Source organism: Staurois parvus, unplaced genomic scaffold (genome assembly GCF_062004578.1).
Source record: "Staurois parvus isolate SC_StPar_1 unplaced genomic scaffold, SC_StPar_1.0 ptg000607l, whole genome shotgun sequence".
Classification (NCBI taxonomy): domain Eukaryota; kingdom Metazoa; phylum Chordata; class Amphibia; order Anura; family Ranidae; genus Staurois; species Staurois parvus.
Genome location: NW_028318403.1, coordinates 4,206,649 through 4,231,159, shown reverse-complemented (window position 1 = coordinate 4,231,159; position 24,511 = coordinate 4,206,649). Strand labels below are relative to the sequence as shown.

Below are 24,511 nucleotides of genomic sequence, written 5' to 3'. Positions count from 1 at the left end.
GTGTTCCAGTCAGAACCATGACAGTTTTTAGCAAAGTAAGCAACTTGCAAGAGCTCTGGGTCCCCTTGAATGGATTTTTAGCAAAGTTCCAACTTGTGGGAGCTCTAAGTCCCCTAAGTGAACAAAATACCAGGCCACCTAGCTATAGTATCTGATCCCAGGACTGGGAAAGCTATGAACTATCCCCTGAAGACTTGCCAAGAACTTGTATCTAGCAGACTTCTCCCTTATAGGCCCTGGGGGTGTAGAGGTACTCACACTGTCCTTGTCTTGCAGCTGTGGATAGAACTGCTTTCAGGCCTTTGTAGTTGGGCTGGTTTCTCTCCAGGCTTTGCAGGATGCTCTTCCCTGGTGGACACAGGGCAGTGGAGCTCCCTCCTTCAGCTTCCAGCCTCCAGCCTAGAGGCAGGATCCCCATTCTCCGGGTGCCCTCCCAGGCTACATAGCAACATCTTTCAGCACTCCATCTTCCACCCAACTCCCCTGCTGGCCAGGCTCTGTCATATTTATGGGCTGGTCCACCACACTGCCAGGCCCCTCTGCCTGGAATTGGTCAGACTTCCATAAATATGCAAATCAGCCCCTCCTCACTTCTGCCTACTGGCTTCTGGAAGCTTCTCCAAGTTTATAGAGCAGGGGGAGGTACCAGAGGACTGACCTGTATAGCCCTCCAGCTTGACCTGAAGTAAACTCTCTGATTAAACCCAGGCTTCTAGCAAGCCTTTAACTACTCTAAACAACTATGTATTACATCATTGTTAAAAGAAATCAGTGAAAAACAATCTTGTAATATATATAAATATAAAAAAAATAATTGTATGCTAAATATTGGGAGTGGAATAACAAGATCTTTTTATCAGATGCTTTAAAAATACATACCAACATTTTTATTTCAAGTGTAAGTTCACTTTTTCAAAAAAAATTAAAAGGTTAACTAACACCGTACACCCTGCCCCTGGTCCTCCTCTGTATTTACCTCTGTTGGTGATGAACTATCAGTGTTTTTACAGAGGGCACAGTGGCCTGGGGATTTGAAATCTCACTTTTCTTTTTGTAGCATGTTCAGGACAGATCAGAGCGATTCTGATTGGTCAACACTGACATAGAGCATTACTCTGCTTTGTCCTGGAAGTGCTGCACAAGGAAGAGGGAGAATAGTGAGGATTTCAATTCCCAGACAGCTACACTGGCTACTTGAGCACTGACAGCTCATCACTCACAGAGGTAAGTACAATGGAGACTGGGGGGTGGGGACGGTGTACAATGTTAGTTCACCTTTTCATTTTTTTCTGAAAAAGTGGACTAACCCTTTTAATTCATATCTGCATTTCTTTGTGCTTTTTCATATCTTCCTGGAGTTTACCTTTCATTTTACACTAAGCTTAAAGCTGAACTCCAGCCAAAACTATTTTTGCCCATTTGCACTGGAAAAAAAAAAGAACACTAATAAAGTGTGTGCGTTGTGTAGCCGCAGCTTTGTTATGTAATTCTCTAAATACCTCCATACAGTACAGTCAGTGCTGAACTGCCTGAACCCCTGATGACAGGATGAAACATGTTGGGAAGGTGGACTATAGATAATAGACACTGTGTTTGTTAGTGTTTTTTTTTTTCTTTTTTTTGTTGTTTTACATTGTTGTAGTTTTGAACTCCATTATCTGCATTTTAAAAATCCTAATTCCTTACATGCAATCATATTGGTTTTGTGCTATTTGCAAGTAGACTTTTTTTTAAAATCAGTATCTATCTGTAGCAAAAAGGAGCCCTGGCCTGCGACCCAGGAAACTACCTGAAAGAGTTGCACGTGGAAGTTTTTCTGTATGACCGGCCATACACAGATAAAAATTCTGGCCTGTTCAACAGGGACTGGCTGAGATTAGATCCATGTATGGGCAGGCTGACTGTATCTAATTCGATCCATTGATTCTGTTGGATTTTTCTGCATGGAATTACTGCCAGTGGCTATAACCGCTAGCAGTAATCATTGTGTTCTGCCAAAGGAAGGCTCCCCATGTACCGCCCCCCCCCTCCCCCCACTGCTGGCAGAGCAGAATAGCGCCCCGGGAGGAATTCCCCCATCAATACTCACTGTGTAGATGGAGAAATCTAGTGATTTTTTTGCCTTCTACCCATGGTGGAAGGAAAGAAAATCAAGTCTGCCTAAGAGAAAGAAAGAGTTTTCAAAACTCTTGTTTTTTTTGGTGACTATCACCTGTCAGAGAGGAATCTGTACTGTTTAATTAATGCCTGTATGGTGAGGATTTATTTTCTATTTTGTTCAGTGTGTTTTTTGCAACCTTTTAAAATAAAACTGAGAACAAGTCAGAATTTTAAGAAAGACCATTTGGACTGCCTATTTCCCAGGGAAGGTGATCCCCACTTGAGCTAACCCCATGTATGTACCGTATGTGTATATATATATATATATATATATATATATATATATACTGTATCTATCTATCTATCTATCTATCTATCTATGTATGTATGTATGTATGTATGTATGTATGTATGTATGTATGTATGTATATATATATATATATATATATATATATATATATATATAGGGTTAGCACACAAACAGTATATTGTACATTCACATCAGTCCCTGCCCTCAACAAGCTCACAATCTATGGTCCCTACCTCACATTCATACATAACATGTATTAGGGCACTTTAGACAGGAGTCAATCAACCTACCACCATGTCTTTGGAATGTGAGAGGAAACTGGAAGAAACCCACAAAAGCACAGGAAGGACATGCAAACTCCATGCAAGTAGTGTCATGTTTGGGATCCAATGACCCTAGTGCTGCAATGAAGAAGTGCTATCCACCAAGCCACTGTGCTTAGTGTGTTCAATGTGTGGCCCCCAGGGGCGGACTGACAACTCATAGGGCCCTCGGGCAATAGGGGATCATGGGGCCCCTGTGTCCTTGCCCAAACTCAAAAAAGCCTATGAAAAGGTACTAGGGGCATCTCATGGGGCCCCCTACTGACCCCGGGCCCTCGGGCAGTGCCCGAGTTTCCAAATGGTCAGTCCGCCCCTGGTGGCCCCTGCTGTGTTATGTACTCTTCTTACATTCGTTCCCTCTGTATAATACAGGCAGCGCTCAATGCCCTGCACTAAAACCTAGTTCTGGCTGGAGTACACAGATCACAGTGGGTTGCTTGCTTGGCAGCTCATCCATTCTATAAAACATCTTGCATTCTTTTCAATGTGATCTCTGGGATCAGAGGAGGGGAGATTGTGATGCTCATCCTCCTCCAATCTCAGGAAGACTTGAATTTACTGAAAAGGACAAGATGCAGAGTGAGCAACCAGTTGTGATCGATGCACTCCAGCTGGAACTATATATTATTCAGCACGGCCTGTACTGTATAACAAATTTTTTTTTATGAAAAATACAATTCTGTTTGCTGATATCAAAAAGATGATTTACGGAAGACAAATTGGAGAGAAGAGCAGAAGCTGCACAAAGCTACTAATTAGATAGCATCTGTCTTTCCCCAGGGCAGATTACTACTTACAGTAGTATTAAACCCTCAACGTGTTTTAGCTCAACACAATGAGCACAATAAAATAAACATTCTCAGTAACCTATTTGTTAAATTTCTTACCCAAGCACTTGCACTTTCCAACTTTCAATGCGGCTGGCTTCTGATCTACGAGTGCTGCTTCCCTGAATGTTTGGCTTTAACAGGAAGGATTTAAGCAGGGTACATGCTGTCAGTTTTTGTCGTTCAACCCAGCAGGCTGAAAGAAAAAAAAAAATCAAGAGATCACAGTACTAACACAAGTGATGTTAGTGCAGCGATCTCCCCCCCCCCCCATGCCTTTGTATTCTGACAGGGAGACTCCCCCGCACCAGGACACACTGATCAGCATTAGCAGTCATTGATGCGGGTAAGATGCTGGTTTTCCAGCATGCCCATTCCACAGAAGCCAGTTGTGTGCCCGGCTTCTGTAGGAGAACAGACAGCTGTACACATGGGCCAAAAGTTGTCCAATTTAAGCTGATTTTCGGCCTGTGTGTACAAGGCTTTCATAATGGACATTGGAGTCTGGACTGACAACTCATGAGGCCCCCGGGCAATAGGGGATCATGGGGCCCCTGTGTCCTTGCCCAAACTCAAAAAAGCCTATGAAAAAGGTACCAGAGGCATCTCATGGGGCCCACTACTGAGCCCAGGCCCTTGGGCTGTGCCCGAGTTTCCAAATGGTCAGTCTGCCCCTGGTCTGGAGTCAGTCTGTTGGCTTGGAAAAGGGGGGGGGGATAGCAAAGCAGTGCCTTGCCATCCTATGCTTTGGGGCTGTGTGTTTCTATTGATACACATAGTGTAGAGGACACAGCTCTAGTCCCGGAATAAAGGGGTGGATCCATAGGATGCTGCAGGAGACTGGAGCCACTCTGAAACCTGGGGCAGTAGTCATGGCACCAGCTTAAATTAGAACATAGGCAAGGACTAGGGGCTGGTTCACACCAGGATCGCAGTGGAATGCGCGCCGCGTTCCCTTGTGATTCCCGCGCATTCCTGTGTGGTGTGATTTAGCAGCTCATTTATTGGATTGGGCTGCAAAGTGCACCAGAACGCAGAAAAAGCAGTGCATGCACTGCTTTTAAAAAACGTGCCACACCAAATGACATGGTACCGTGGTACTATGGGATATGGTGCCCACAAACGCACTGCGTTTGTGATCTGTGTTTGGGGTGCCTTTAACATTACAAGGACACCTACATGCAGGTAGCAATGGCAGTGCATTTGAAAGTCGTGTTGGAAACGTGCACGGAACACAACTTTCCCACACTACGTTCTGGTGTGAACCATCCCTAAGCCCTGGTTCACACTGATGCGGTGCAGAATTCTCAACGTTTTCTGTGCGAATTCCGCACTGCATCAGAATCGCACCCTGTTCATGCGAACCGCTACGGGTATGTATGTTAAGTTAATAACACCCCGAAATCATTCCACAAAACGCGGTGCAATGTGCATAATCAGATCGCATAGGTATGAATACCCATGCGATCCGATTCTAGTGCAGACCAATAAAAGGGTCTTGCATGTTTTTGGTGCGGTGCAATTAGAGCCATACAAAATATATGGCTCCAATCGCACCTCACACAGATCGCATGTGATTTGCACAGGAATGCGGTGCGATTCCTGTGCAAATCACATGTGATATACCGCACCGCACATATGTGAACCCAGGCTAAAAGATAAAGAAGCTGCATACTCAGTAAGTGGTTACATTCGTTGGTGAAAGGGTCTAAAAATTGAGAGGTCTGGTCTATAAAAATTCCCATATAACATTATGAGATGACAGTTCAGAAGCAGATATAAAATTAGCACCCGATCTCTTACCCTCTCAGAGATTTGCAGTCCAGAGTTTCTAGGTGTACATGGAAGTATGGCTAGATCCTTCAGGATTTCCAGTACACAAGGTCCTCCAGAGTTTCTAGGTGCACATGGATGTATGGCTAGATCCTCCAGGATTTCCAGTACACAAGGTCCAGGCTTGTCCGTGATGTGGCAGAAAACATGAATCTCTGTACTCTGGACACAGCTGGAACAGCCCGCCACAACCGCTGGGTCCCCCACAGAAGAGCTGGTAACTTGCCAGACTGGGCATGTCATAAGAGCGAGATGTCAGAGAGGGGAACAGCATTCATAAGGGGCAGATCCTCCATTGCTGCTCTGCACCAGGGTCTTCTCCTTGTTCCAGGGGTCTCTGTGTTCTTTGTGTGTGAGCGGTTTTCTACTGACTGCCAAATAAGCACATCTGGAGCTGTTTCAGTATGTACATTCTTTTTGACTCTCCTCCTAAATAAAATCTGAGCTTAAGCCAGGCAGCCAGAGGCAGGACGGGACTTGCATGGCTGTCTGGATACGTAGCGATCTTACATCTGTGTATTGTGGCATCTCATGTGTCTTCCATTTGTACTTTTTTTTGTTCTGATAACCCTGATTAACCCAATAATAGGAAGCTGGACCTCTCTGAATCAGGGCTCAGATCTAGGTTCCACTTTAAGCCTGGGTTCAGAATGATGCGGCTTGGAATTTGCACCAGTTTCTGTGTGAATTCCACACCATAATCGCACTCCGTTCATGCAAACCGCTGCGGGTGTGTATGTTAACCACTTGCCTTCCAGAGAATTTACCCCCCTTCCTGACCAGGCCATTTTTTGCGATATGGCACTGCGTTACTTTAAATGACAATTGCGTGGTCATACAATGCTGCACAAAAATGAAGTTTACATCCTTTTTTTCCAAGAACTGAGCTTTCTTTCAGTGGTATCTGATCGCCTGTGCGGTTTTTATTTTTTGCGCTATAAAAAAAAAGAGACAATTTTGAGAAAAAAATTATATTTTTGACTTTTTGCTATTAAACATGTCCAGTAAAAAAATTAATTGGTGTCCATGAAAGTTATAGCATTTACAAATGGCGATATGTATACTGGGATTTTTTATTTTTACTAGTAATGGCGGCGATCAGCAACTTATAGCGAAGCTGCGGCAGGCATTCTGACACTGGGGAGAACTGACTTGGTGTCACTGACATCCCCAGTGACACCAATATAGTGATCAGTGCTAATAAAAAGCATGGACACTGTACTAATGACACTGGGCAGGATGGGGTTAACATGTGGGGCGATCAAAGGGTTACTGTAATTGTTTGTTGTCTGCTGTTTTACTATGGGGCGGTGTGTTTGCACTTCACTGTAAGCACACTGCTTTGCATGGCTCTGCTATGCACAGCCATGCAAAGCAGTGTGCAATAGCTGACAGGGAGAACTGTTTTGTTTACAAACAAACAATTCTCCCCCCCCCGTCGGAGATGGTTGGCCATCTGGGAGCCAGCGAGTAATCACCAGCCGGGATACGGTGATTGACAGCCGCGGATGGCGCCTCACGCACACCCCCTACCCGGTAATGAAAAATCACATATATACGTGATTTTGTGCAACTGTGCCACCCTGTAGCAGTACTTCTGTTAACAGCAGTTACAAAGTGAACAACACCCCAAAATCGGTTTGCAAAACGCTGTGCGATGTGCAGAATCGGATCACATGGGTGTGAATATCTATGTGATACGATTCTAGTGAGGACAAAAAAAGGGTCCGGCACCTATTTGGCTCAGATTGCACCGCATAGAATTCACATGTGATTTGCACAGGAATGCGGTGTGGTTCCTGTGCGAATCACATGCGATACACTGCACCGCCAAAATGTGAACCCAGGATAAATGACATGAAATGTTCTCTTGCTCAATAAAGTACACCTCTGGAAGGATGCAGGGGTGCTGGAGCAGACACTGAACAACCCAGTATATGCATTTGCATATGCATGTGAGAGTATATGAGTGCTCCACTGCTAACAAGGTGCTGATAGACTCAGGTGAGGGTCTCAAACTCAAATGTAAAAGCACTTTTGTTTTCTAGTTTTAGATATAATAGGGAAGGGTTAAAGAGTTTCTAAAGATGAAATAAACCCCCCCCCCCCAGCTTCCTCCTCACTGGCTGATGAACAGCTGGTTCTCCCTGCTGCCTCCCTATCTAATGAGGAGTAAGAAAGAGTCGGGAGAGCCGCTGCTCTCATGCACACTGCTGAATCGAGATCAGACTCGGGTAAGTATGGGTTGAAGGGGTGCTGCTTGCAGAAGGTTTTTTACCTTAAAGTGTCATTAAACCTGAAAGGATTAAATGGAATATAACTGAATCCATTTTGTATACACTAATACAAGATGCTAGTTTAATATACATATATGAGATATGTGCACACTAACAAAACTGTTTATGTCAGCTTCATGTAGAAATAAGTGTTTTTGCAAACCTTACAAAAAAGCAGATAAGGTTTACTCTCACTTCTGAAAAGTTTTAACCACAACTTGGGTGTTAGGTCAGATTATAGCCATGGTCTGGGCTTTAGAGGAGATATGGTATGATAGATAAAGCAGAAGAGTGAAAATGCAAACCTCATACAAATAATTGTTGAGTTAAGGTAAAACAATGTACATGTATTTGATTGGAAGGTCTGAAGGTGTGTTTGCCCAAAGACTACAGTATAATAACCCTGATGTTATGCCAAAAAAACTGAAGTGTTTGCAATCGCAACTGAGGTGATTTGAGTGCATTCACTTTCCGAGATCTCGTAGCTGTGTCCAGGTGTGACCGTTGGTATCTTGAGGGGGCCCCCAAGGAACAGGAAAAAGACCACCTACCTACTTTCAAAACCCACTTCATTAAAAAAAACTATCATCAAATGCTGTATTACATGCTTTTCATACTCATTCAATCACTTTGAGATTCGTTGTGTGTATTCTGCAAAAAAACTGGTTGATGCTGCTGTTCTCTATCGCCACCTTCTGTTCATGTCCCCAATTTGACTATGGATTTTGCAGTTGTAGTGGCAAATCTGCACATGCTCAGTTTTCAGTGAGTTTCTATGCTAAGCATTTCCTCCCTATCACATCTGAGCAACCTATGTGAATATAGAGTCACACGTGGGTGTATACTCAGTGGTAAATGACAGCCCACTCCCTTCCTCCTCCTCCTCCATGCCCACTAACCAGCTAAACACAACTGGGGGGGGGGGGGGGCAGGATATTACATGTAGATTGATGGAGTGACACAACCAGGTGACTGGCAGGAATCCACCCACACAATGTTATTTCCACAAAATAATAAAGATTTGATTTAAAATATATATTTGTAGTCAATTTAAAACAGTTTATTGATATCATTTATTTATTTTTACTCTGTATCCCATAGGCTGTTTTTTGTGTTTTAAACATGTGACCAGCAGCAGGGGACTAATCTCCTCCTGCTTATGATTACACACAGACTGGGTCATGTGACATATTCATTATGAAAAAGGTACTTAGATTTTTTTTTTTACTTACATATTTACAGTGCCACATACACATATCAACATACAGAAATAGAAGGGACATTGTCAATTAAACATTGTGTTTTTAGTATCAATTTAAAGTGGTCGTAAACTCTTCTTTAATTTTACATACCTAATTAATATCTCCTAAACGAGCACGGTTTAGGAGATATTCGCTCTCTTTGATAGCCGGCGCATGCGCTCTGAAGGATTAGCATACCCGTGCTGTGTCATTGTCTAGGACTCCCATGCCCATGCATGGCAGTGACGTCATCGTGGCTAGAGCTCGTGAACCCAGAAGGAAGACTGGGTGAAGATGGAAGTCCCGGAGAGCCATGACAGGTCTCTTTTATATTAAAGTATAACTAAAGGCAAAACTTTTTTTTCAGTTTTGGATAAAATGGAGAAGGATTAGAACACTTGTCGGGTTTGTATTGCTGTCTGTGTCACCCTCCCCATTTGTTATGCTTACATTTGAAAGTGAAAGTAAAAGAAACTCCCAAATTTTGGGTTAGTAATAGAGGGGAAATCTTCCAATGGGGACACTGTGCATAGAGCAGTACACATCACCACAACTAACATGCACTGCTTGTTTCAAACAAACAGAAGTGAAGGCAAAAAGGAGATATTTGGGAGCTCAAGGAGAACATTACAAGGGAGCAAAAAACATGGTGAGAAAATTTTCATGAAAAATAGTGTAGCACCCTTGTAGTTTAGAGAAGGCTGATTTAGCTTAGCTCAGTGGAGCAAGGGTAGGTTGCTTAGGGCTACTCAGGGTTTCACATGCTGCTGCTCTGTTACTTTCCCCTGCCTTCTAGAATACAATGGGAGGGTGGACAGAGTCTGCAGCCTGAATATTTATGGGAATCCAACCAATCCCTGGGGGAGGGTGCACCTAGACGGTGGCAGGAGAGCCCATAAACAGTTAGAGGCCTCAGCAGCAAGGAGTAGTTATCCTGTGTCAAGATCTGCAGGAGGAGACCCCGGTTGAGGGGCTCTACTCCCTTGGACAGAAGTCTGGAAGGTATCCAGCCTGAAGACACCAATGTCCCAGCTAGGCTTAGCGGGGGGCCTATTCGCAATGTTCAAGTCCAAGGATCCAATTGGGTCAGGGGCAGGGGCAAACTGACAACTCATGGGGCCGCCGGGCAAGCTCACAGGACAGAGCTGGGAGGAAACTGTGGGAGAGAGACCAAGTTGTCCAGAGGCGCTGTGAGTCTACATCTCCCTCACTAGGAGAGCTTGGTGGATATTGGCAGGAGGCAACTGATGATCTTGTGGCTAAGTGAGGACAAGACCCCACCCCGAGTGTGACAGTGTGGTACTTTGAGACTCTGGGAGGACTCTGGGAGGAGTACAGATCACAGACAGCTTAGAGATCCTGTCAGACATTAATTTGTGGAAGTGTAGCCAGAAGTTGTGCAATACAGTCAAGAGTTGTGCAGTGCATCCAGAAGTTGTGCAAGAACAGACAGGAGATTGTGCAAAGCAGCCAGGAGTTGAGCAGTCCTCAAGTTGTACAGAAACCCCTAGACTGATCTTTGAGCCAGAGGAAGAATGCTGGAAAATGCTGTGTGCTTGGCTGTGTGTGCTCTAAAGGGGGAAATAGGACTCAATGTATCAGAGGCCCATTAAGTAGTGAGTGTGTATGGATTATATTTGGAGAATCATTTAGAGTCACTACAATTCTTTTAGCTCTACACATTCCCAGTATGGATGCAGCCAGGGCTGTTGTTAGAAACCACAGGGCCCCATACAGACAACCTGACAGCCCCCCTCCCCAAAAAAATAACACTGTTTACTATGCTTCAATTATTAATGAACACAGTGAGTGATCATTACCAATCACTCATTGTGTTCATTCAAAAAAGGAAGGGGCTAGTAAATGTGACATATTTACCAGACCCTTCCTCCACTCTCCATACTGAAACATCCGATTGTGTGCTTTCAGCTGCTGGTGGGTAGGAGAGAAGGGCAGACGGCAGCACTGCAGGTGTGGGGACACATAGGGGGGCAAGTTGCACAGGGATGGTGATGGGTGTACCGGAGGGGCAATTACTGGTACTGATCCCCTGTATAGTTCTCTGCAGCAGCTGAAAGCGGGAGGGAGAGAAGAAGAAGCCAGCTTTCAGCTGCCTCAGAAAGAGCCATACAGGGGATTGGTTCTAGAGATTGCCCCACCCCCATGTCAATTACCGTCCCTGACCACATCCAATTCACCCAGCTTCCTGGGCCCCCCTGCTGGCCTGGGCCCCGTACAGGAGAACTAGCGGTACCCCCTTATCCACGGCCCTGGTTGTAGCAGTCTCATATGTTAATAAGTTGGTTAAGTTTTGGTTACCATGTAACGTATTGAATAGAATTTTCTAGTCTAATGTACTCAAGGTGTGTATAGAACTGAATTTTGCATTTTTATTGGACAAAGTTTTACACATATTCCATAGGCTGAAAGGTGATGGTAAAGTGTATTCAAAATTTGCGGTTTGCCTGTCCTTAGATGTGGTGGATGTGTTTATATTCCATGTGGTGGATGTTCCCTTTATTTTCACATGGTAATTCTGCAAATAACACACTAGGTGGTTGATTTACTAAAACTGGGGAATGCAAAATCTGGTGCAGCTGTGCATGGCAGCAGATCAGCTTCTAATTTCAGCTTGTTTATTTAAGCTTTAAAAAAAAAAAAAACCTGGAAACCGTTTGGTTTCTACGTAGAGCTTCATCAGATTTTGCACTCTCCAGTTTTAGTAAATCAATCCCTTACTGTCCATAAGTAACTACACTGACTCTGGTTACTGTATCTATGGAGGGAGCCATGGTTGGCACCCAAGCTGGATTTCAGTCATGTCTTCATCTGCTTTACAGGGATGAATGTCAAAATGTATGTACGGTATATCTAGCACAAACTGTTTTTGTAGAGATTCGATTCAAACATTGCCCCCTGGAGACAAGACTTGATATTACAAATCATTTTCATTTCCCAAGAAGTCCAAAGGTGTTCAATTTAAAAGAAATTGTCAAATAATACAAAGAAAATCAAAAAACTATTTTTATGCATGAACAGGATTTACTTGTATCCCAGTTTGTGTTATGTTTTTTTTTCCACTTTTCACCATAACGGCAGAAGGTTTGAGGCAGAAACGTCATACGCAATGTCATGTGACGCCACCTTACCATCAAGGAACACTACAATGATGGCGTTCCAGTGGAATTTGTGGAGTGCAGAGAGGAGATTTGAGACATGCTTTCTTAGAGGCAGAGCAGTGGTGAACCTTTTCCTCTTACCAGGTAGACATCGGTTGAGTTCTACACCAAGAAGGGCCATATGTATGGGCCGTATAAGTGGTAAAGTATGAACTACCCCTACCGAACCAAATAGAGGAATTGCATGGACATTTGACCATCCACCTATTTTTGACACAGTTGGTCCAGTATGGACCAGGATGGATTTCAAACACACTGGTGTCAATTTTGATGTCCACAGCCTGCCAGTGCTCTGTTGACGCTAACCTTTTTTGGACGAGTGCCCAATATGCAATTGAGTTAACTTTTTTTATTGGGGACTGGTACGCTGACTTCTCCAGGGCCATGCTACCTTCATGAAGCCTGGACCTACAGTTATGATATAATATTGGTCCTTTAAACTGCACTTTAGGCTCAGTAGTTAACAGTTGGCTATGTTAGATTCCCAGGGCTTCACACATGGGAAATACTTATTATAATGTTTTTCAATTTTACATGCGGTGGTATAAGTCCATGTGTGATTTTATACAAGTGTCTGGACGTTTATTTGTTATTTTGTTGTCTTGTCTTGTTTGTCTATCCATGGTTACAGTCCATCCAGTTCAACCATTACAAAAAAAAAAGTTATAATCCTATACCCACAGTTGATCCAGAGGAAGGCATAAAAACCCAGCAAAGCTTGATCCAGTTTACTCCTTTAGGGATAAAAATTCCTTCTTGATCCCCCGAGAGGCAGTCAGATATTCCCTGGATCAACGTTACCTATAAATGTTAGTATCCAGTTATATTCTGTGTATCTAAAAAAGAATCCAGGCCTTTTTTAATGCAATCCACTGAGCTGGCCAGAACCAACTTTTGAGGGAGTCTATACCACATTTTCACAGCTCTTGCTGTGAAGAAACCTTTCCATCTTTGAAGATTAAATTTCTTTTCCTCCAGACGTAAAGTGTGACCCCTTGTCCTCTGTGATGACCTCAGGGTGAATAGCTCTACACCAAGTGATACATGGAGATCATATCCCCCCTTATGTATTATACATGGTGATCATATCCCCCCTTAATCTCGTCTTCTCAAGAGAGAATAAATTCAGTTCCTCTAATCTTTCCTCATAGCTGAGCTCCTCCATGCCTCTTATCAGTTTGGTTGCCCTTGTCTGTACTTTCTCCAGTTTCCCAATGTTCTTTTGGTGAATTGGTGCCCAAAACTGAACTGCATATTCCAGATGAGGTCTTACTAATGATTTGTACAGGAAAATCCAGGGTGATATGTTCTTTAATATGGACTTTTTAGTCAGTTTTTGTTTGGATTCCACGCAGGTGTTTTTTCAAACAACTTTTTCAATGAATAAAATTATGGTATTTTGAAAATATTAGAACTCATGCTTTGTACTTGTTCTACCATTCCCGAAGTTTTGCCACCATAAGTAACCACTGTGCCCATCTCTTGGGCTTTTTTGTTGGTTTAGCTAAATTGTTTTGGTTATGGTGACAGCACCTAATTGAGGTGGAGATGTACTGGTATACTAATATATCCCTTTAAATCAACCCCAGGTGTCTTTTTAAGTTTTGGCAGAAACAAACTCATTCCCTTTGACATAACCCCCTCCAAGAGGTACAAAACACACTGCCTATTAAGAGAGTGGGGCATGTTGTAACAACAAATTTCCATAAATCTGCTGGAATTGGATTGAGGTGCTGATTCACACTTGCATGACTTTTGATGCAACTTGAATCCCATGACAAGGAAAATTGCATTATATTCAATGGTTCCCATTCAAATCAATGCGACTCAGCACAGTGTGATTTTGGAAAAGGTTCCCGTGCTACTTTGGTGCAATTTACAGTGCTACTTTGCCCCATAGAATAGGCAAAAATACAGCCAAATCACATCAAAGTCAAACTACATAATTGCACTTAAAATCATGGCAATTTCGCATTGCAGTAGTGTGAATTGAGCCCAAAGGCCAACTTCATCTTTTCCTCCCCAAGAACCTCCTCCCTTTCTCCCTATACCCTCTCCCCATATGCCATACACTTAAAAAGCTTCAGCATATTTACAATAAATCCTTCTTCTTAGTTGTTCACTTGACAAGCAGGATTCTTCCTCTTCTCCTCTGGTGTCAATGGTTGGTAGTCCTCCTCTGGTGTCAATGGTTGGTGGTCCTCCTTTGGTGTCAATGGTTGGTGGTCCTCCTCTGGTGTCAATGGTTGGTGGTCCTCCTCTGGTGTCAATGGTTGGTGGTCCTCCTCTGGTGTCAATGGTTGGTAGTCCTCCTTTGGTGTCAATGGTTGGTGGTCCTCCTCTGGTGTCAATGGTTATTGGTCCTCCTCTGGTGTCAATGGTTGGTGGTCCTCAGTGCTGCAGATGTTCAATGCTCACGATGCTCATATGTGAGTGCCATTCTCTGCAACATTCTGCTGTGAGTGGAGGCTGCATGATGACGCAGTACCAGGGCTGTATCTATGACAGCCTGGAATCAGACAGAATGTGTTGAATGGCCTTAGGAGTCATTCATCCTATTAGAGGACTGGCCACCAGTTTTGAAAGAAAATTTTTTGAGAACTTCTATTTTTTTTCTAAACAGCAGGCACTTAATAGAAACAAACAAACCTGCAGCAGTGCTGAACTCTGGAAGCTTCGCCCAAGAAAAAGGCAGGAAAAGGACAGGATCTATCACCAGTAGAGCCTGCAGAGGGAGAAGGGATGACACTGTATGCAGGTATAGCCTCCCTGCAGCACAGGCTCTTGTTCCTCTAAGGCACCCGTAGGCATCTTCAGGGAAGCAGGTTGCTGCACTGGATGACCTCTGCAGCCATCTTTAGTGAGGGCAGTCCTAATAAATAGCATAGTCGGTGGAAGCAGTTGGTGTGCTTTTTTTAACGTGGCTCGGTCAGGGACAGGAACCCGCTGGGGAGGGACAGTGTGGCTAGTGTAGGGAAAGGTTTTGGTGGAGAAGGGGCAGAGTAGGGACCTCGTGCCTGAGACCTCCATCAGAAGTTTCTTCTGGCTGTTGGTTGCTCTTGCTGTCACTATGGTTGCCACCTCATCCCTTTAAACCCGAACGCATATTAACTACACAGGTTCTGGGGCTACTTTAATGCAGATAAGGCATCAAGTGATGCCTTAATCAGCCATAGAACCTGTGTAACTAATATGTGTTTGGTTTTAAAGGGATGAGGTGGCAACCCTAGCTGCCACACTGCCTACCAGCCACCTCCTTTGTCAGATGCCTTCGGGTGCTACCAGCTTACTAACGTGTTCTTTACTGTATTGAGACTGTGTTCCTCAGGTCCCACTGTAAAGAACTGCAGAATTGTTCAGTCGTGCGACTCTGGCCTTGTTGCCACCTTGTTTGAACTTTTTGTGCTGCATTTGTCGGTCTCCATGTACACTTGGCCCCGCTCACACATCAGCCTCTGCATGCTTTTGTATTCTGTTGCTTGTCCCTGCAACATGTTCACAGCCAAAACAAGCTGCAGCTATAAATCAGCCATCTCCTTCATGGCTGTTGTCGGATTGGCTGCAGCAGGAGGGCAAATCAGTAGTCCTAACTAGGGTCAGAAAGCACTTAGAAATATGGGGACAGAACTGGAAAATATACATAATAATGGTAGATGCTCTTTAAAGCCTAAAGGCCACTGTACAGAATATGAACGATCAGACTGTAACATGTGTGGCAAGCTTCATAAAAAACATACACTATATGTAAAGAAAATGAAAAGTTGAACTAACACTTTACATCCTCACCACGGCCCAAGCCCCTCGGTCACCACTGTACTTACCTCCGTGGGTGATGACCTGTCAGTGCCCATGTAGCTGATGTAGAAGAATATAGATTTCAAATCCCTGCTCCTTTCTGTGGGGTTCTGGGATGGATCAGAGCGATTCCAATTGGTCAAGTGGTCAGAATTGCTCTGATCTGTCCCAAAAGCCCTACAAAAAAAATGTAAAGCAGGGATTTTAAATCTGCAAACTGCTACACTGGCTGCATGGGCACTGACATTTCATCACCCATACAGGTAAGTACAGTGGGGCCCAGGGGGAGGGGAGGGTGTACGGTGTTAGCTCACATTTATATTTTTTTCTGAAAAGGTGAACTAACCCTTTCAAGGTGAGTGTAAACTCTGACAATGAACTTCTCTTTCTTTTCCCCCCTCTTGATTTGTTAAATGTGCAATTGAAACAGGAGCATTTATGAAAGCAGTGGGCCAGTGTGCACAATCATAACTTGGTCATTTCTACAAGAGAACGTACGGTGTGTGCAGCGCAGCACTGCAAATATTGGGTGTGGTTTTGGGTGGCTTTAGGCTAGGTTCACACCTATGCAGTCTGTGTTTGATCCATTTCTGTATTGCATTTTGCGTTTTTTGCACATGCATGTTTTTTTGCATTTTTTCCACGTCTTTAAAGCGTTTTGCGCTTTTCTTTCCTTGTTGCTAGGCAGGTTTAAAATGTATAACATTGTGGCAAAAATACAGCAAAAACACACTACATGCAGCATTTCCATTGAAGTCTATAGAACCAAAAATATAACGTTTTGTATTTAAAAAAGTCTTTGACCCTTTCCAAAAAAAAACGCTCTGGGTCAAAACACAGAGATGTGAACATGTCCCATTAGAAATCATGTTAAATGGACTGTAGTGCTTTCCTGCAAAACGCTGCAGAAAATGCTTAAGTGTGAACCTAGGGTTAGGTAGCACTTTTACATAGTAAAGATGCTCCTTCCTGATAGGGTTGCCAAACACCCCCCTGCCCTTCAAAAATGTTTTCTACTGACAAAACTTGGAAAAATGTATTGACAGAGCACATTTTTTACTGACAACCCGGATTAAGATGGAAACGTCTATTATAAGTCCTTATCCACACTGGATGTTTTTACAGCGGCTGTTTTGGCTTTTGATTTTTTTTTCTACAGCAAGTAAACCCCCAGCATGTTATCCTATGTGTCCATACACACATAGGCTTTAATCAACAATTTTTGGCAGGGGAAAAAAAAACAGAAATAGTGGGTTTCTAGAGGAGTTTTTAGCTGTAAAAATGCTCTAATGCTGATAAACGGGGATAAAGCACTGCAAACCGACATTTTGGGGGTAAAAATTTCATTTTTTGTGCAAAAAAAATGCTAAAAACGCAAATGCAGAAAAACGCAGCTAAATGCTAATGTAAAAAGGCTAAAAAATGTGGAAAAACTTGTGTTTTTAAGTTGACTTTACACAGCTTATGCTGGCAGCGTTTTTAAAACGCCCAGTGTGCATGAGGACTAATAAAAGAGAATTAATATTTAAAAAACATAAACAATATGTAAACATGGACAATGCCCGTAAAGTAATCTGCTGGCTTTGCAATATAAAAGTCAAAACAATGTGACAAAATGTAAGCATGACTAGGAATATGAGAGACCTGATGACCCCTAGGATTTTGCAGAAAACATGTCCTGTGTCGCTCGTAATGCACCAAGGCAAATAGTGGTCATGGTCATGTTGTATCTAACAGTGGGAGTGGCTTAAAGGGGATGATTAAACAGAACTTGAGTCTAGTCCCTGTATGCACCCTACACATATGTCACAGTCCATGTACCCACAAACACCACAAGTTACAGTTTTACAGACACACATAAACCTCAGTACAAAGGATCGTTTAAAAAAAAACTCAAAACTTTCATCTACATAGGCTTTTCCGCACATTACCTTCCTCTGGATCAACTGGGGGTATAGAATTATATCTTTTTTATTTTTTTAATGGTTGAACTGGATGGACTTTTGTCTTTTTTTCAGCCAGACTAACTACAGTATATACCTTAAAGAAGAACATCATTAAGCCTGGGTTCACATGCATGTGGCTCTGTATATCGTATGTGATTCGAACAGGAACCGCACTGCATTCCTGTGCAAATCACATGCCATTTGTGTGCAGTGTGATCGGAGCCATACATTTTGTATGGCTCTATTCGCACCCGCACCAAGAACGTGCAGAACCCTTTTTTTTGTGTCTGCATTAGAATCGGATCGCATAGGTATTCACACCTATGCGATCCGATTCTTCACATCGCACCGTGTTATGCAGACCGCTTTCGGAGTGTTGTTAACTTAACATACACACCCGCAGCGGTTCACATGAACGGGGTGCGATTCTGATGCGGTGTGGAATTCACACTGAAAATGCTGCAAATTCCGCACCGCATCAGTGTGAACCAGGGCTAAAAGCAGCAACAAGTAACAAACACTTTGGTCAGAACTAAGAGTGCAGGGGTCAGGAGTAAAGCTGCCCATAGATTAATCATTGTGAAGGAATTATTTCCTGCTGTGCCATTTTATTCTGACAGCGGGACTCCTCCGCTGTCAGAATATACTGATCAGAGCTGCAGCTGCAGATCATCAAATGTTTTCCAGCATTCCCGCTTCACAGAAGTTGATTGTTGGGGAGAGAGACAGAAGAGGGGAGGAGGGAGAGAGATGGGGAGAGAGGGGAGAGAGAGAGAGAGAGAAGAGGGTTGGAGGGGAAGAGATGATGGGGGGAAGAGGGAGGGGAAGCGATGATGGGGTAAGAGGAGAGAGAGGAGAGGAAGAGAGAGAGGGGGGGGGAGAGAGAGGGGGGAGAGAGGGGGAGAGAGAGGGGGGAGAGAGAGAGAGGGAGAGAGAGAGAGTTGGAGGGAGAGAGATGATGGGGGGGAGAGAGAGATGAGGGTTGAAGGGAGAGAGATGATGGGGGGAAGAGGGGGGGAAGGGGCACTTAACAGGACCCAGAAGACTGCGAGACTATTCACAAGGCGCAGCGAGCTTCGTACGTGCACAGTAGGGCACCGGCTGTGAAGCAGCAAGGCTTCACTGCAGGTTTCCTTTACTTAAGATGCCAGCACCTACTGTACACCTGAAGAATTGGCTCAGAGGAGGACATCGCTAGATCCCTATACAGGTAAGTGTCCTTATATTAAAAGTCAGCAGTTACAGTACTTGTAGCTGCTGACTTTGAATTTTTATGAGGGGGGGCCTGGAGCTCCGTTTTAAAATAAAATTTAACCTTTTTCTCTTCCCTTATTCTTTTTTATTTCCTTTCTTACTTTATTATGTCCTTTCTCACTCCTCCGTGTAACATGGTTGGGTGAGTTCAATTGTATTTGTTATATAACATTTGTCATGTTTGTCCTAATGCTTCTTTAATGCACTTCTTGCAGATACCAGTATTGAGTCTTATTTCTGCGATATATCATGACATTTGTCTTTGATGTTCTTTGAAAATCTTTTAATAAAAATTATTGGAAAATAACCTATAATTTACCCAGGTTAATTTTTACAGTGGTGTAAGCAAATGAAGTAATTTGACTGGTTGCAATGAGCAGCAAGAAATGTTTCTATTCCATTGTATGTATTTCTTAATTATGTGAGTTTTCTCATGTTTTATCATAACTGGAGTTTCATTTGAAATAAAAGCTGTAGTGGTCAAAAACCTAGAAAAAAACATTTGCTTTGGATAGTAGGAAATAAAGCCACAAAAGAAAAACACAGGGCCTTTTGAAAGTTTTCTAAGGACCCCATGAGGATGGGGGATGCTTACCTTACTACTACAGAAGTTTTGGCAGATAGTATTTGTATGGGCCTTTCAGGAGTCTACCAGGGAACTCTGAAGGGTCTGGCATTGACTATATACATACACACACACACAAAGTGAATAATATTAATTATTTCAATACAATGCCATCTGAAAGTGGGTAAGATATATTAGGCAGCAAGTGAGCAAGTTCTCCATGAAGTTGATGTGTTGAAAGCAGAAAAAATGAGCATACGTAAGGATTTGAGTGTCTGCAAGAGCTAAATTGCAATGGCTAGATGACTGGTACAGAACAACTCCAAACCTGCAGCTCTTGCAGGATGTTCCCAGTCTGCAGTGGTCAGGATCTACCAAAAGTGGTCCAAGAAAGGAAAATCCATGATAGGATCATGAGTGACCAAGGTGATAGGAAGGCTTCAGAACACACAGTCCATTGCAGTTTGTTGTGCATGGAGCTCATAGCCACAGACCAGTCAGAGTTCCTATACTGCCTCATGTCCACAGCGAAAAGTGCCTACAATGGGCACGTGAGCATCAGAACTGGACCACAGAGCAATGGAAGAGGGTGGTCTGGTCTGATGGATCCAAGAATGGTTTGAGGAACACACGTTTGCTGACTGGGCCTCCAAATTCTCCAGATCTCAGTCCAACCGAGCAATTATAGGATGTGCTTGGAAAACAAGTCTGATCCATGGAAGTCCCACCTCACAACTTACAGTATTATAAAGTATCTGCTACTGATGGCTTGGTGCCAGATGCCACGACATACAGTGGGGCAAAAAAGTCTTTAGTCAGCCACCAATTGTGCAAGTTCTCCCACTTAAAAAGATGAGAGAGGCCTGTAATTGGCATCATAGGTAGACCTCAACTATGAGAGACAAAATGAGAAAATAAATCCAGACAATCACATTGGCTGATTTGGAAAGAAATTATTGGCAAATTATGGTGGAAAATAAGTATTTGGTCAATATCAAAAGTTCATCTCAATACTTTGTTATATATCCTTTGTTGGCAATGACAGAGGTCAAACGTTTCCTGTAAGTCTTCACAAAGTTGGCACACACTGTTGCTGGTATGTTGGCCCATTCCTCCATGCAGATCTCCTCTAGAGCAGTGATGTTTTGGGGCTGTCGCTGGGCAACACAGACTTTCAACTCCCTCCAAAGGTTTTCTATGGGGTTGAGATCTGGAGACTGGCTAGGCCACTCCAGGACCTTGAAATGCTTCTTACGAAGCCACTCCTTTGTTGCCCGGGCGGTATGTTTGGGATCATTGTCATGTTTGAAGACCCAGCCACGTTTCATCTTCAATGCCCTTGCTGATGGAAGAAGGTTTGCACTCAAAATCTCACGATACGTGGCCCCATTCATTCTATCCTGTACATGGATCAGTCGTCCTGGTCCCTTTGCGGAGAAACAGCCCCAAAGCATGATGTTGCCACCCTCATGCTTCACAGTAGGTATGGTGTTCTTTGGATGCAACTCAGCATTCTCTCTCCTCCAAACATGACGAGTTGTGTTTCTACCAAACAGTTCTATTTTGGTTTCATCTGACCATATGACATTCTCCCAATCCTCTTCTGGATCATCCAAATGCACACTAGCAAACTTCAGACGGGCCTGGACATGTACTGGCTTAAGCAGGGGGACACGTCTGGCACTGCAGGATCTGAGTCCCTGGTGGCATAGTGTGTTACTGATGGTAGCCTTTGTTACGTTGGTCGCAGCTCTCTGCAGGTCATTCACTAGGTCCCCCCGTGTGGTCCTGGGATTTTTGCTCACAGTTCTTGTGATTATTTTGACCCCACGGGGTGAGATCTTGCGTGGAGCCCCAGATCGAGGGAGATTATCAGTGGTCTTGTATGTCTTCCATTTTCTAATTATTGCTCCCACAGTTGATTTGTTCACACCAAGCTGCTTGCCTATTGCAGATTCAGTCTTCCCAGCCTGGTGTAGGTCTACAGTTTTGTTTCTGGTGTCCTTCGACAGCTCTTTGGTCTTCACCATGGAAGAGTTTGGAGTGTGACTGTTTGAGGTGGTGGACAGGTGTCTTTTATACTGATAACAAGTTCAAACAGGTGCCATTGATACAGGTAATGAGTGCAGGACAGAGGAGCCTCTTAAAGAAGAAGGTACAGGTCTGTGAGAGCCAGAAATCTTGCTGGTTTGTAGGTGACCAAATACTTATTTTCCACCATAATTTGCAAATAAATTCTTTCCAAATCAGCCAATGTGATTGTCTGGATTTTTTTCTCATTTTGTCTCTCATAGTTGAGGTCTACCTATGATGCCAATTACAGGCCTCTCTCATCTTTTTAAGTGGGAGAACTTGCACAATTGGTGGCTGACTAAATACTTTTTTGCCCCACCTTTAGAGGTCAAGTGCAGTTTTGCCAATACAGGATAACTTCTGTGTGTCATCACAGGCATGGATGAACTTCTAATATTTAAAATGCTAAATTGACTTGAAGATGAACTTGCTTAATCATGTTTGTGAATTCTTTATACTGTATATGTGGTCATAATTAAACATCTATTCATTATTTTTTAAGAGGTGTGCTTGTTGTTTATTATAGACGTTTTTAATAATAATCCTGAATGTCAGTTACACAGATCATACATAGGGAACTTTTCCTATATTGAAGGGTCTATCTTGTACATGACATTAGATATATGCCATGACACATCTTAAGTATATAGGTAAGTAACTGCTGCGTCCATAAAAGAATACAAATTTTAACAGATAAAAAACAATTTTGCCCACATACCTAATATAAAAAAATATAACAATACAATGATGTAAAGAACATAATGAGTTGTAATGATATGGCAAATCTGGCTACTTTGTTTGGCCAATAAAATTCCATGATGACATTTTGAAGAGTGAGTGACGTGACACTTGACTGGAGACAATGGTGCTGTAGAGCATAAACAGAGGGTTGGTCTCCAGATCACCTTCTATACATTTGAGAAAACAGTACACTAAACTATGCAGGGTTCTTATAGAGATTCCTAATCCAGACATATGTCTTCTGCAGACAACAGTTTCTCAGCTATGACATTCAGTTCGCATTCCACGAGTGCATCCACCAGTCTCTTTAATGTTGCTTTCTTGCCCTCACCATCCATAAAACATCGCAATAACTGATAGGCCTGTTCATAAAGACCTTCCTTGTCATATTCGTATGCTAGGTTGTCTATTTTGGGATCTTCTAGAGCCCGGCAAGTTTTCTTCAATGACCGTCCCACTTTCTTCCAAGACCTGCCCACCAAATTTGCAAACCGCTGTTGGTGTTCTGAAGTCAGAGGTTTATCAGCTGTAAAAATATTTTGAGTTTAAAATTAATAAAACATTCAATGGAAATCACAAAAATATCCTAAGAGGTTGACTCCTATGGACTCAAAGACCATTCTGGGTCCTACTATCTGGCATTCTAAGACCAAATTTAGTTTTTGTATGTACCATTTGTAAACAAATTTGTTAGTTGCTAGAGCAGTGGTCTTCAAACTGCAGCCCTGGGGCCAGATGCTGCCCTTTGCTTTCCTTTATCTGAGCCTTGAGGCATTAGTCCTGCCACTGACACCAACAATGGGAAACAATTCCTTCAACTGACACCAGCGATGGGGCACTAGTCTTTCCACTGACACCAATTATTTCTAACCCTAATACCAAAGATTGGGCATTGTTTATTCCCACTGGGCACAGTCCGGCCAACATGAAGTCTGAAGGACAGTAAACTGGCCCTTTCTTCAGAAAGTTTGGAGATCCCTGTGCTAGAGCATTAGTCTTGCTTTGTATGAGGGAAAACCTGCTAAGGAAGATGGATCCTTGGAGTAGGAAGAGCAGGGGTTTCTGTAATCCAGGCAGAGTTTATTTTCAGTGGGAACGTAGAGAAACGCAGTTCAGGCACCTCCAGCACTAAATGTATGTAATGGCAAGGGGTGCTGGGGTGTGCCTGAGGGTCTATTGATTCTGGCTACTGGGGGATCTATTGTTGCTGGGTAGGGGGGGAATCTCTTGATGAGGGAGGAGTCTATTGCTGCTGAAGGGTCAGTTGTTGCTGTGAGGAATCTACTCTTAAAGGATGGGTCTGTTGCTGCTGGCTTCTGGAAGATCTATTGTTGGTGGTGGGGCCTACTGTTGCTGGAGTGGGTCTATTGTTGCTGGGAGGTAATTAGTTGCTGGAGGTGCTTTTGTTGCTGGCAGCAGGGGATCTATTTTAGTGCTTTTTATGTTATCATTAGCAAATTCCATACAAATTACTTAACACCACAAAATGATACTTGGTTCCGTATTCATTAAAAGGAGTGGTACTAGGAGGTGGGTAAGCAATGGAACCAAAGGATATTGCTCGTAGGTGGGTAGGGGCGAAGACAAGGGGTGATTCAGAAGGGGGGAGTTCCTGCACCTATTCTTTAATAAAAAAAACCCTGAATCCTGGAATTCTTCTTTTCCCAATACTAGATCATCTGGTTTACTAGAGAGCTTTTATGTGGCATTTTTCTAAATCAAAATGCAACTGAAGCCCTCCAAAAATGCTAGTAGGTAACATTTGTTATGAGACGTTGTATGGTGCTTCAGGCAGAAAAAACAACCTGTTTGCTAGCATTTTCAAATTCCTGGAAATCAGCGAAAAGGCAGAATAATGTAACTCCAGCACACAAGCTACATCACCACTGGTCACCCAAAGTCCAAAGATAGAAGGCACAGGGTCTGGAAGAAGCAGTGAAGCATGTAGCAGCAACAGTAATGGATCAGCGATGGGAACCTCTAACCTGGTTTGCTGGATGGGCGGGTATACTTTCACATTATGGCAAGTATTCCTATGAACAGGGGCA

At 43.3% G+C, this 24,511-nt stretch overlaps 2 protein-coding genes across 3 annotated transcripts in view; both read right to left on the bottom strand.

The window, feature by feature from the left end:
- Window positions 1-5,807, bottom strand: part of B3GNT9 (UDP-GlcNAc:betaGal beta-1,3-N-acetylglucosaminyltransferase 9) — a 29,179-nt gene extending 23,372 nt beyond the window's left edge. The window contains exon 1 of the mRNA XM_089692891.1: window positions 5,364-5,807. The gene's annotated coding sequence lies outside the window, so the exon portion shown is untranslated. The remainder of the gene's footprint in view (window positions 1-5,363) is intronic.
- Window positions 5,808-22,212: 16,405 nt separating this feature from the next.
- TRADD (TNFRSF1A associated via death domain) overlaps window positions 22,213-24,511 on the bottom strand; it is a 41,577-nt gene continuing 39,278 nt past the window's right edge. For both annotated transcript variants that reach the window (XM_089692889.1, XM_089692890.1), the window contains exon 5: window positions 22,213-22,989. In XM_089692889.1, coding sequence (XP_089549015.1) covers window positions 22,685-22,989 — 305 coding nt within the window. In that variant the 3' untranslated portion in view covers window positions 22,213-22,684. The remainder of the gene's footprint in view (window positions 22,990-24,511) is intronic.